At 36.4% G+C, this 13,429-nt stretch overlaps 1 protein-coding gene across 2 annotated transcripts in view; it reads right to left on the bottom strand.

Moving 5' to 3' along the window:
• Positions 1–13,429, bottom strand: part of ARHGAP42 (Rho GTPase activating protein 42) — a 283,900-nt gene that overhangs the window by 47,305 nt on the left and 223,166 nt on the right. For both annotated transcript variants that reach the window (XM_004283345.4, XM_033412084.2), the window contains exons 9-12: positions 8,747–8,847; positions 6,703–6,812; positions 4,290–4,368; positions 2,859–2,898 (exon numbers count right to left, since the gene is read on the bottom strand). In XM_004283345.4, coding sequence (XP_004283393.1) covers positions 2,859–2,898; positions 4,290–4,368; positions 6,703–6,812; positions 8,747–8,847 — 330 coding nt within the window. The remainder of the gene's footprint in view (positions 1–2,858; positions 2,899–4,289; positions 4,369–6,702; positions 6,813–8,746; positions 8,848–13,429) is intronic.

Below are 13,429 nucleotides of genomic sequence, written 5' to 3'. Positions count from 1 at the left end.
AGAAGAGGGAACATTTCCAAACTCATTTTATGTGGCCATCATTATCCTGATATCAAAATCAGACAAGGGCACCACAAAAAGGAAAACCAATACCCCTGATGAAAATAGATGTAAAAATCTTCAACAAAATATCAGCAAACTGAATTCAACAATATATAAAAAGAATCATACAACATGATCAAGTGAGACTTATTCCAAGGATGTGACCATCCTTGTAAATAATGCAACATTATAAATAGTTCAACATCCACAAATCAATAAACATGATACACACATTTACAAAATGAAGAATAAAACTCATATGATCATTTCCATAGATGCAGAGAAAGCATTTGACAAAATTCAACTTCCAATTATGATGAACCCTCTCAACACAGTGGGTATAGAGGGAACATACACTGACATAATAAAGGCCATATATGACAAGTCCACAGGCAATATCATATTCAATAGTGAAAAAATGAAAGCTTTTCCTTTAAGATTAGGAACTATAGAAGGATGTCAACTCTCACTACTTTTATTCAACATAATAGTGGAAGTCCTAGACACAGAAATTAGGCTAAAAATAAATAAATAAAAGGAATCCCAATTGGAAAGGAAGAAGAAAAAATGTTACTATTTGCAGATGGCATGATACTGTATAGAGAAAACAAACTATAGACTCCACCAAAAAAACCTCTTAGAACTAATAAATGAATTCAGTAAAGTTGCAGGATACAAAATCAATATACAGAAATCTGTTGCCTTTTTATACACTAATTACAAAATATCAGAAAAGGTAACTAGGAAAACAATCCCATTTACAACTGCATCAAAAAGAGTAAAATATCCAGTAATAAATTTAACCAAGGAGGTGAAAGATGTACATTGAAAACTCTAAGACACTGATGAAAGAAATTTAAGATGACACAAACAAATGGAAAGGTATACCATGCTTATGAATTGGAAAAATGAGTATCATTAAAATGCCCATACTACCCAAGGCAATCTGCGGATTCAATGCAATCCCTATCATTTATCACAGAAGTAGAATTAATAATTCTAAAATTGTATGGAACCATGAAAGACCCTGAATAGACAAAAGAATCATGAGAAAAACAAACCAAAAAAAAAGTCAAAAAAAAGGTGAAGGTATCAAACTCCCTGATTTCAAACTAAACTATAAAGTTATAGTAATCAATACAGTATGGTATTGGCATAAAAACAGATGCATAAATCAATGGAACAGAGTAGAGGGTCCAGAAATAAACCCATATATATATGAATAAATAATTTATGACAAAGGAGTAAAGAATATACAGTGGGAAAAAGACAGTCTCTTCAATAAATGGTGCTGGGAAAACTGGGCAGACACATGCAAAGAAATGAATCTAGATCACTATCTTATTCCACACACAAAAATCAACTCAAAATGGATTAAAACTTAAAATAGTCCTGAATCCATAAAACTTCTAGAAGAAAACATAGGCAATAAGCTCCTTGATATCAGTGTTGGCATGGAATTTTTGAATTTGACTCCAAAAGCAAAGGCAACAAAAGTAAAAATAAACAAGTGGGACTACATCAAACAGAAAAGCTTCTGCACAGCAAAGGAAACCATCAGCAAAATATAGTGGTGAGGGCTTCCCTGGTGGCGCAGTGGTTGAGAGTCCGCCTGCCGATGCAGGGGACACGGGTTCGTGCCCTGGTCTGGGAGGATCCCATATGCCGCGGAGCGGCTAGGCCCGTGAGCCATGGCTGCTGAGCCTGTGCGTCCGGAGCCTGTGCTCCATGGAGGGAGAGGCCACAACGGTGAGAGGCCCGCGTACAGCAAAAAAAAAAAAAAAAAAAAAAAAAAAAAAAAATATATATATATATAGTGGTGACCTACTGAATGGGAGAAAATATTTGCAAATCATATATGATAAGGAGTTAATATCCAAAATATATAAAGAATTCAAACAACTCAATAGTGAAAAACAATTTGATTAAAAAATGGGCAGAGGATCTATGTAGATATTTTTTTCCAAAACACATACAGACGGCCCACAGGCACATGAAAAGATGTTCAACACCACTAATCATCAGAGAAATGCAAATCAAAACCGCAAGGAAATATCACCTCCCACCTGCTATAATGGCTATCATCAAAAAGACAAGAAATAACAAGTTCTGTAAAGGATGTGGAGAGAAGAGAAACTCTGTACACTATTGGTGGGAAAGTATATTGCTGCAGCCACTATGGAAAATAGAACAAAGGTACTTTGAAGTTTAAGAACAGAGCTACCATATGATCCAGCTATTCTACTTCTAGGTATTTATCCAAAGAAAATGAAAACACTAATTCAAAAAGATATATACACTGCTATGTTCATTGCAGCATTATTTACAATACCCAAGATAAGGATATAACCTAAATTTCCATTGGTGGAGGACTGGATAAAGAAGACATGCTATATATACACAATGGATAACTACTCAGCTGCAAAAAAGGAAACTTTGCCATTTGCAAGAACATGGAGGGACCTCAAAGGCATTATGCTAAGTGAAATAAGTCAGAGAAAGACAAATACCATATGATTTTACTTATATGTGGAATATACAAAACAAAACAAAAAAACAAAGAAAATGAAACCAAACTCAGATATAGAGAACAGATTCATGGTTATCAGAAGGGAAGGGGGTTGGAGGGTGGGTGAAATGGATGAAGGGGGACAATCGTATGGTGACAGATGGTACTAGACATTGCAGTAATCATCACAGTGTATACAAAGATTAGATTACTATGTTGTACACCTGAAACTAATATGTTATGGTACTTCAACTAAAAAAAAAAAATCTATGTGATAACATTTGAAATAATTATTAGAATGACTTACTTTCTTCTTTCTTGCTAATAATCGCAGGCAGAGTATAAATCTAAAAAACAAAGGAAGCCAGTCAGTTACTTTCAATTAATGACCCAGCACAGAAGATTACCAGGGTGATATTGGTACACTGATACACAAAGGGTGTGTCTTGATTTCAAGGTCTTACAACTACTGTGTCCACAATGCCATCTCCCCAGCCCGACTTCCAATCTTGCCTCCCAATCCTTTCCATCCCTGGCTGTCCTGCCCTGGGCAAAGTTTTACCTCTTTCCCTCTGATCTGAGCATCTCATTCTATTCTCCAACATGATGCATAATTTCCCTTCTTCAGGAAGTATCTCATGATGGATTTCACCTGATTTTTCCTTCCTTAAATTATCTGCTTAGTGTTTTTTTCTCAGTGTGTACAATCCTAACTTGTACTTGTTGAGCTATCACACTCTCTTCTAAATTTCTTCTAGGTCAGGGCTTGCTCCTCAACTGTTAGTGGTAAAGAACCAGTTTCCTTTGTTTTTAATTTTTAATCTGTCGCTGACTGACATTTTTATAAATTACAATAAAATTTAAAGGTAATACACATGATAAAGAATAGATGCAGAGTCCAAATTTTTTATTATTAAATTCAACAGATGTAAAATGACTTCTCATTGCTATAAAATTTTCCAGATGCTTAATCATAATCTCTGCACTCATCTTATTGTAGCCTGGTAACGGTTTGTAGGATGGACTCAGTCTGGGGACCACACTTTGTGTAGCTCTGTTGTTGCATAGGTACTTTTCAGAAGAATGGTCACAGGTTCTCTGCCATTTAAAAGATAGTTTTCAAGGGACAGGCTGGTGCATCCTATTTGCTCTGTGTGCTCATCCCTCTAATCATTTATTGCAGTGTTCTTCACAAAAGTCATCAATGATTTATTCCCTTTTTTATATAAGCCTCCGTGATAATTTTAAGTAAATTATGTCAACATCAAAATAACTATTATAAAAATGGGGATCTGGATAGAGGGAAAATGTCAAGCCACAAACAGTTTTAGCAAAGGAGACTTTTAAACAATGGTCTAGGACCAGGATTAGCTCTTTCCCTGAAACTTGTTCATCATGCTGATCATAAAGCCTAGCACAGGCCTTGCAGAGTGGGCACTCAAGAATTATTAAATAAATAAAATAATCTAATCAATGTAGCCAAATTAATGATTATAAGTAATTTTTAAAAGTAATTTTAGGGTTTTAAATTAGTCCTGGAAGTCCCCTGGGGAAATGAATTCAGAAGTTGGTATTATGTGCCAGTGACGCAACACTAGGAAAACAGTAAGAGTCTCTACTCCTCTGATTTGCTATTTTAATATTTTCAAGTACACTATAGACATATAAAATTTTTTTCAGATGTACTTTGCAATTATTAGAACAATAAAATCTAAATTACAGAATGTCATATCCCTACCGGTTCCTTCCCATCCATGGCTTCAAGCCAGAGTTTCCGATTAGCTTCTGAAAAGGCTTGCAATGTGATGATTCCGTGCCTATTAAAAAATATTTTATATATTCAATTTACTACTTTTATGCCTTTACACATTTATTATTTTTTTTAAATTCTTGGCTAACTTTAAAAGTAAAATTTGAAGAAAAAGCAGGAAAGAGAAAAAAGAAATGAAAAGAGAAAAAAAGATAGGAAAGAGAAGAAGAAAGAAGGAATTTAAAAAATGAAATCAGTAAGTGTTTTAGGTATAAGACTATCTGAAGGAGCTTAGGCTCATACTATTTCCCCTGAAATGACCAAAAAGGATGAAAAGCTATATTCACAGAAGTTCAAAAGCACCGAAACATTCCACAGTATGAGAATGATTAAGATTATGACCCAACGTGGTACAACTAGTCACTAAAAATAATTACAATGAGTATATAGCAATATGGAAAGCCTTATACTATAACTAGTCAATTATTAAGAAGACACTAAAACCAAAGTGTTTACATATACAATGATCACAATATTACAATTAATATGTATAAAAACAACTCTCTCCCACGCACCCATTCTGAGATAGCTACTTGAGGATGTGCTTCAAGAAACGAGCAAGCAAAGGGAGGAAGGAAACCAATATAAGAGAGAGAAAAATAGAAAATTCAGAAAAAAGTGAAATTAATCTAATTAATTGTGGAGGCTGTCCATAAGATAAATAGAAAACTAGAGGGTTCTGTGAAAATGTACATGAAGAAGGAAATTTCATTTAAATATTGTGTGGTTAAAAGCCTGGAGTGAGTTAAAACTGTGATAAAGGCATATATCTCTACGTAAACAGGAAAACAGCTCATTAGACTGATAGGAAAAGGGAAAATGTATTATAAAGATCAAGGTAATTTTATCTTGGAGAATTTAAGCCAGTGTAAAACACAAATAATAACAACAATCAATACTTGTTGGCTGTTTATTATGTGCCAAGCACTGTGTTATAAGTATGTCTCCTTTATTATCTCATTTATTCCTCACAACAACCCTTTGATGTGTGTACTGATTATCCTTGTTTTACAGATGAAACAACTAAAGCACAGAGTTTAACAGTGTGCTCCATGGATATATCTAGATAGTGTCGAAAAAAAGAAAAGAGAAATCACTAACATGTTGGTATTTATCTACATAGAAAAACCAGAAGTTCCTACCACAAAACTATTAAAACCAAGAGTTCAACAACTGTACTGGATATAGATTGATATATAAAAAAAATTAATAGTCTTTCTCTGTGGCAACCTTAACCATAAAACAAAAAAAGAGTTTCTACTAAAGAATTTTATTCAAAATTTAAATAAAAAGAATATACCTGAAACCAAATCTGAAAAAAATATATATGTAAAAGATATGTAAAATCCTTGGGAGAGTTCAACTCACCATTGATTAATTTATTGAAATTTAATAACTTTAATGGAAATCCAGTCAAAAATCCCAAAGGATGTTTTGGAGAGAAAGGGAAACTTAATAAGCAGATCTATAATGCATAAGAACACAGGGCCAAAATAGCTAACACTATTTTAAAGAAGCATAAGAACAAGGCCATGCCCTACTAAATAGTTAACAAGCTATCGTACGTAAGCTATAGTATATAACAGTGTATATAGTATGTCAGAGTATATATATAGTGTACACACACACACACACGCACATGCACACACACACAAAGCTAGAGATATTCAGAAAAGCATGGTGGTAATGCAGGGGAAGAAAAATAGATTATGGAATGCAACAGAGATCAAGAAACATACTCCTCCTTATTTTGTTTCTATTCTACTTGTACTGAAACAATAAAGGAACAGAGCTAAATAATTCCACTAGATGATAAGCTTGAATGCACAACCTTTATGTCTCTCCCAATATTCTGTGGCTAAGAATGCCCAGAACAGTGTTGTGTACATGGTAGGCACTGACTTTCACTGGCTAAAGAAAGCTTATGGAATTTGCAGTTGTGTCTTATTATTCCTTGGGAACAAGGCCACTAGATTTCAAAACCATACAAAAAGGCTGACCCAGGAGCCATGAACAATGCCATCAGGTTTCTTCATTTTGATGGGGACCTCAGTCCACAATACGCACTTTCCCCTAAGGCAGTCATCTTTACTGATTTTCCAGATTCTTCTCTGAGTGATGTTACCCTTTGGTAGCACTCTGTGTCTGATTTACTTTTTTGAAAGCATCATGCAATACTTATTTGTTGAAGAAACAAGTGAAAGAATGAAATAAACATATATATTGTCTTTAAAAAAGAGACTGAAAAACAAGCACTTTATGCTGTTTCATATTTACATCTATACATAGAAAGAAACAAATAATTTAGATTATTAAAAAATGTAAAGTGAAAAGTTCAAACCTTTCGACTACTTCTATGTCAAAGCAGAATCGTTTATCAATTGAATCTGTCTTTCGTCGGATACAGGATTTTAATTTAAACATTTCTGGTGAGCTAGTAACAAGGCCATTCTGAAACAAGAAGTGGAGCACATTACTGACATGATGACAAGGTGAAATGAAATATATTAAATACACCACCTAAAGTTTCCATATTAAAATGACAACTTAGAGTACAGTTTATGTATAAAGATAATAATCACACCCCGTTTCTATAAATACAAAGACTTCTGCCTAATGTTAACTGCCCAACTGTAATACACCAAACCATTTATTAATAAATTAATCACATATACTTGTTTTATTCAAAGAATTCTGTGACATGCCTGTCTAGTACCCTTCAACATATTTACTTATAATGTTAAATTATACTATAATATGTGTGTGTGTGTGTGTGTGTGTTTGTATTGGAGCCATAGAGTATTAAATGATAGCTGGCTCAAAACCTCAAGAGAGCTACCAAGGGCTTCCCTGGTGGCGCAGTGGTTGAGAGTCCGCCTGCCGATGCAGGGGACGTGGGTTTGTGCCCCGGTCCGGGAAGATCCCACATGCCGCGGAGCGGCTAGGCCCGTGAGCCACGGCCGCTGAGCCTGTGCGTCCGGAGCCCGTGCTCCAGAGCGGGAGGGGCCACAACAGTGAAAGGCCTGTGTACCGCAAAAAAAAAAAAAAAAAAAGAGAGCTACCAAAATATTAAAGTTCTAGTAGATACTTGCTATAATGCTATTACTATCATGCATACCTCGTGATTCCCCTGCTGGTAACCAACTAGTAGTCTGCTGCTAAAACTAAACTAAACCTCTTTTGACAGGATCCAACATAGGCTCAATTCATAACTCTCTTCTATACCTGAAATGCCAGTCAATTTTAAGGGGAATATTTACCTAATGCCTGGTTAATTCTATTGTTTCTGGTTGCAAATCTCTCTTATTAATAGAACTCTAGCTTGGTCTATTTATTATTAGCTCACTGACTGTCACATAAACTGACTTTTGGGCAATATCTTTTCTTATGAAACTTTTAGAGTAGAAACTAGGCATGATTATAGCATTAATAACTTCTTGTGAGGGTAGCAATCTAAGGTTTCTTTTTCTCTGGTATGTTCTCCTTTATTTTATGTCTCTTACTTTGAATTATTAGACTCTAATGAATGCCCAAGCACAATAAGTTTCAGCTGATGTATTTGAGTATGTGTCTAAGTTAGATCAACATTTACCTGTGCCATGATCTACACCACAAATTAGCTGAATAAGTCACTTACTTTCTATTGTCTTTATTTTTTAATCAGGTAAAATGAGGCTAGCCTAAATAATCTTTAGGATAACTCCCAGCTCTAGGATTCTTAGATGACGGTTCAATTATTTAATTCATAGGTCCAACTGTTTGCCATATTCATATCTTAACTCACAAAAAGAGTGTACACTACATGCAATAAAGGCGTTGTATTCTGTAGCACTTCCGCATATAAGGTACACTTTGTTCTGTACTGTTCACTACCCATGCGAGACATTCAGTGACTGATTCACTTTAGGGGTAAATAAGCACTGATTGATTTCTTCTGAGAAACTTTGTTGGCCAGCATTTCAGTAAGTAGTACACAGTGCAGAAAAGGAAGTGGCATGCAGGGGCAAACCCGGGCTCCCACAAGAGACCACCTGGAAGAAAGATGCAGTCGCCGTGAGCCTGGACCAGCCACTGACAGTCTCTATGGGCTGCTGGCCAACCAACAACGCAAACAACTCTGCTGCCAGGGATAGGAGATGACACCTACCAAGGTGTCCCTACATTTAATATAACTGCTTATAAACATTCCATAGCCAAAATAAAAGAAAAATCCTGGCCACTCTTTATAAGTCTTCAAGGTCACTAAAGCAAGAGAAAAATTTTTGACTTTTCAATTTTTAAAAATTGTGAGCACGTTTATTAGAAAAATAAGCACATATGATTTTTGTTTGTTTTGCTTCCATTACTTAAATAACAAGTTCAATTAAAAAACAAAAACAACTCACCATTTTCCCACTGGATTTCATTTCTGAAACACTCATTGTAAATGTTTTACTTCCCTTATCATATGTACAATAGTGTTTAATCCATGTAAAACCAAGCGGTCCTAGTGTAAGGAAACAAACATTACAGATTGTTAATAAATGATCTGTACCGAAGTTTGTACAGTTTTCGATGCTATGAAACACAACTGAGTATTTCCATAGACCATGCAAGTTGGGAATGCTTACTGTGAGTGAGAAAGGCTAGTCTGGAGCAAGAGTGGTGTAGGGTAGAGTGTCTTGCAGCCAAACAACTTGGCTTTATTTACAGTACCGACACTCACTCTGTAAACTCAAGAGTTACTTTAGATCTGAACTTCAGTTATCTCATCTGTAAAAGTGGTATACTTGCATCCCGTAGAGGTAGGAAGAATGAGAAATGACAGTCTGAGGTACTATAACAGGTCTCCTTACTTCTATCTTTGTCCTCTATTTTTGAAACTGCCAGAAATACCCTGCTAAAAATTTAGCCAGGTCATTTCACCCCTTTGTTCAAAACTCTCCAGTCGTTTCCCACATTACCCCAGATAAAAGCCAAAGGCCCCACATGATCTGGCTCCTCAGTATTGATCTCATTGCCTTTTGCCTCATATACTCTACTCCAGCTACACTGGCCCCCTTGCTGATCTCAGCACTCAGTGAATGCATTTCTACCCCAGAGCATTTGCACTTAACTGGACTACTTTTCCTTCAGATAGCTGCATGACAATGTCACTTCTTTCAGGTCTTTTACTAAATGTCACCTTTATAAAATGGCCTTTTCGGTAGAGATAGCTAACATCACAACACCCTCACCTTGATATTTCTTATGTCTCTTTCTTGTTTTAACTTTATTTCTTCACTTTACCACTGATATGACTAACATTTTACTAATTCACCCAATTTATTGTCTGTCTCCATCACTAAGGCTCTATGAGAACAGGAACAAGTGATGTCCTGCTGACTAGTATATTCTTAATCCTTAGAACAGGGCCAGACATACAGTTGTTCCTCAATAAAGATTTGTTAAGTGAAAGAAGGAATGAATCACTCATCTTTCTCTAAGACTTTACTGATCATAGAGTTATTTCCTCTTAACACTAATCTGAAAAAAAGTGAATTCAAAGTACTCTTTAAAAGGAAAATAATTTCTACCATTTATATTAAAAGCTGTATATGTAAACTGCTCACTTTCTTTTTCCCCATAAACACAATCCTGCTGTGGTGTGCAACCCTTTCCCACAGTGTGCCACTTAATCATCCAGTAGTCTTAAAAACTGTTTAATGCTGCTTCACCAGGGCACAGGGATGCACCATAAGTTCAATTTTTTCATGACCCGGGTAGAAAACCTTCAGCTTTTCCCCAGGGAAGCCAATTCTCCTGCACCCAAATGCCGTAGAGGGCTGAGAGGGTTGAAAATGGAGTTTGTTTCCTATAGCTTCTTCATGTAGGGTCCCATTTGGCGTAACACCTGGATCTCTCTAGCAACAATTATGTACAATGTTATTGCTGGCTTGGTTTTACAACCATATATCCAAAAGCAAGAAACTGAATTGTAGAAATGCACCACTTGAGAAAAGTGTTTCATGAGCCATTTGAATTTTTTTTCTATAATAGTAGTGCCCTTGGTGTCATGTTTAGCTTTAACCACTCCAGATTTTAAAATTATGGGGTGCAGCTATATACTTGATAATCACAAAGGATTACTACAATTAACTTCAATTCTGTTTTGGGACCATTTCACACTATAATACTTAACAATACTTGCTGATAACTCTGTTACATGTGGCGTAAAACACTTACAGGCTTAGAGCTGATTAGTGGAAAGTGGCTGGATAGAAATCCTTATAGTGACTTTACTACTTAGGAAGCGATTTATGAAGCAATATTAACTGTAATTTTTAAATAAAGCTGCTGCAACACTCTGATGACATTTTAGACCCAAGGTGTTTTTTCCTGCCTCCATCTTAAGTTCAGAACCTCATGCATTCAATCTTCAAGTGTGCTGCACACACAGGCTGCTTTCTTTAAAGTTGCCTGGCACCAGGCCAGGGCAGACATTCTTAGGCAAGCAATTCTGAAGTCCCTAAAAAAAGTCTGGGTAAATAGAATTTATTATAGCTCTAAAGTTGCAAAACAAAACAAGTTTTTACCCAGTGATCATCTGAGGTTGCTGAGATGATGTCTGTGGAATGGGAAGGAATTAATATTCACTGAATACCTACTAAGTGCCAACATTTTTTCTAGGAACTTTTAAAGTCAGACATTATAAAGTACATTTTACATAAAAGAAAATAAAGCTTAAGAGCTGCAGATGGTGCTACTTTCTTCATCAATAGGACATGTGATTGGAGTTGTTCTTTTCAGAGGAATGATATTTTTCAGGAGTTGTCTTAAGAATTAAATGAGACAAATATAAATTACACAGAATAGTAAGGGCTCCTAGAAGCACAGTGGTATTATTATGCACCACTACTGATAACAGAGACATTTTACATACACTATCTCTAATTCCTGCAATATTATTGTGAGACAGATGTAAATATCTCTCTTTTATAAATGAGGAGACTGAACTCAGAAAGTTGCCTACCCAGAATCACCCAGTTAACAGGTAGCATAAAATTCCAACATAGTTCTGTCTGACTCTGGACCCCATGCTCTTCCTGGTTAAACTGGAGTCTACTAGAACGTAATTTAATGTTTGCCTAGAGGTGGGTAACATACAAACCACATATCCAGATAAAGTGGAATGCTATGTCTAAACAGCAATAATCTGCTACCACCCCATTACATCCATCTCCATTCATCACTCAATTTACAGCTCTGATATTTACTATTGATCACTGGTTGCTAGTTGTGTGAGTTAATCTTGTGCCTTCCATTACAGAATAAACACCCTGAAGCCATATTCTTCATCTCATTTTCTGTTCCCCACAGGACTTACTCAGTGACAGCAAGAGTACAATCAATATGTCTTAGTGAACTGGTCAGATTTTCTTAATATAAATGCTTTCAAAGATTCCAAGTAGAAAGGGGCTTTGAATACTTGTCCCTTATAGAAAAATAATACCAACAGCATATAAATCCATTCATTTTTTCTTTTTAAATCCCTAGGCAAGGGGAAGAGGGGTGGATGGTAAGTGGGAATTAAAGGAGGGGGGGATTATATTGGGGCATAAGAACATTTTTGAAGGTGATGAATATGTTCATTATGTTGATTGTGGTGATGGCTTCACAGGTGCATACATATGGCAAAACTGATCAAACTGTACTTTTTAAGTATGTGCAATTTGATGCATGCCAAGTTTACCTCGCTAAAGCTACAAAAATAACACAGGTAGCTATAGAGAAAAATGGAGATGGAAGCTGCCGTGGGAGCAGGAAGACAACATCATAAGAGAGGATGCTAAAAAGAGAGGAGCCCAACTGTGAGAGCCTTGAATGCCATGCACGGCCAGGGCCATCACAGGAGAGGCACAACCAAGCAAGCACTGCAGGGAGCTGCTGGAAGCTCTCTGAGAATGGACTGAGCTGGACAAGCCTGGAGGTGAAAAGAGAACAGTTAGGAGGTCACTGCAAGACTGTGGAGATGGAGAGAAGGTGTGGGTTCAAAGTTAATCGACAAGATAAATGGACAGACTTGGTCCCAGGCTACAGAGAGACACTAGAGTTGAAGATTTACCTGAGTTTTGTAGCCTAAGAGTAGATGTTATCATTTAGAGGGACAGGAACTCTCAGAAAAAAAGGTCAGTGCCACAAAGGGCTTTATGATCAGTTCAGCCTGACTCAGAGAAGTCATGTATCTTAGAACAAAAGATACCAACATCAGACAGGTGCATAAAACACTGCATTTTGTCCACCCATCCAGCCCTGAAATTATTAAAGGAACTATGCTTTTATTTTTATTTTTTAAAACATCTTTATTGGAGTATAATTGCTTTACAATGGTGTGTTAGTTTCTGCTTTATAACAAAGTGAATCAGTTATACACATACATATGTCCCCATATTTCTTCCCTCTTGCATCTCCCTCCCTCCCACCCTCCCTATCCCACCCCTCTAGGTGGTCACAAAGCACTGAGCTGATCTCCCTGTGCTATGTGGCTACTTCCCACTAGCTATCTATTTTACGTTTGGTAGTGTATATATGTCCATGCCACTCTCTCACTTTGTCCCAGCTTACCCTTCCCCCTCCCCGTATCCTCAAGTCCATTCTCTAGTAGGTCTGTGACTTTATTCCTGTCTTGCCCCTAGGTTCTCCATGACCTTTTTTTTTTTCCCTTAGATTCCATATATATATGTCAGCATACAGTATTTGTCTTTCTCTTTCTGACTTATTTCACTTTGTATGACAAACTCTAGGTCCATCCACCTCACTACAAATAACTCAGTTTCGTTTCTTTTTATGGCTGAGTAATATTCCATTGTATATATGTGCCACATCTTCTTTATCCATTCATCTGTTGATGGACACTTAGGTTGCTTCCATGTCCTGGCTATTGTAAATAGAGCTGCAATGAAAATTTTGGTACATGACTCTTTTTGAATTATGGTTTTCTCAGGGTATATGCCCAGTAGTGGGATTGCTGGGTCGTATGGTAGGAACTATGCTTTTAGTTTGATCCAAATGTCCAACAGCTGGGGAATGGGTAAGCAAACCACGGCACC

The sequence above is a fragment of the Orcinus orca genome, chromosome 8 (assembly GCF_937001465.1).
Source record: "Orcinus orca chromosome 8, mOrcOrc1.1, whole genome shotgun sequence".
Taxonomy (NCBI): domain Eukaryota; kingdom Metazoa; phylum Chordata; class Mammalia; order Artiodactyla; family Delphinidae; genus Orcinus; species Orcinus orca.
This window is presented reverse-complemented; position numbering and strand designations above follow the sequence as displayed.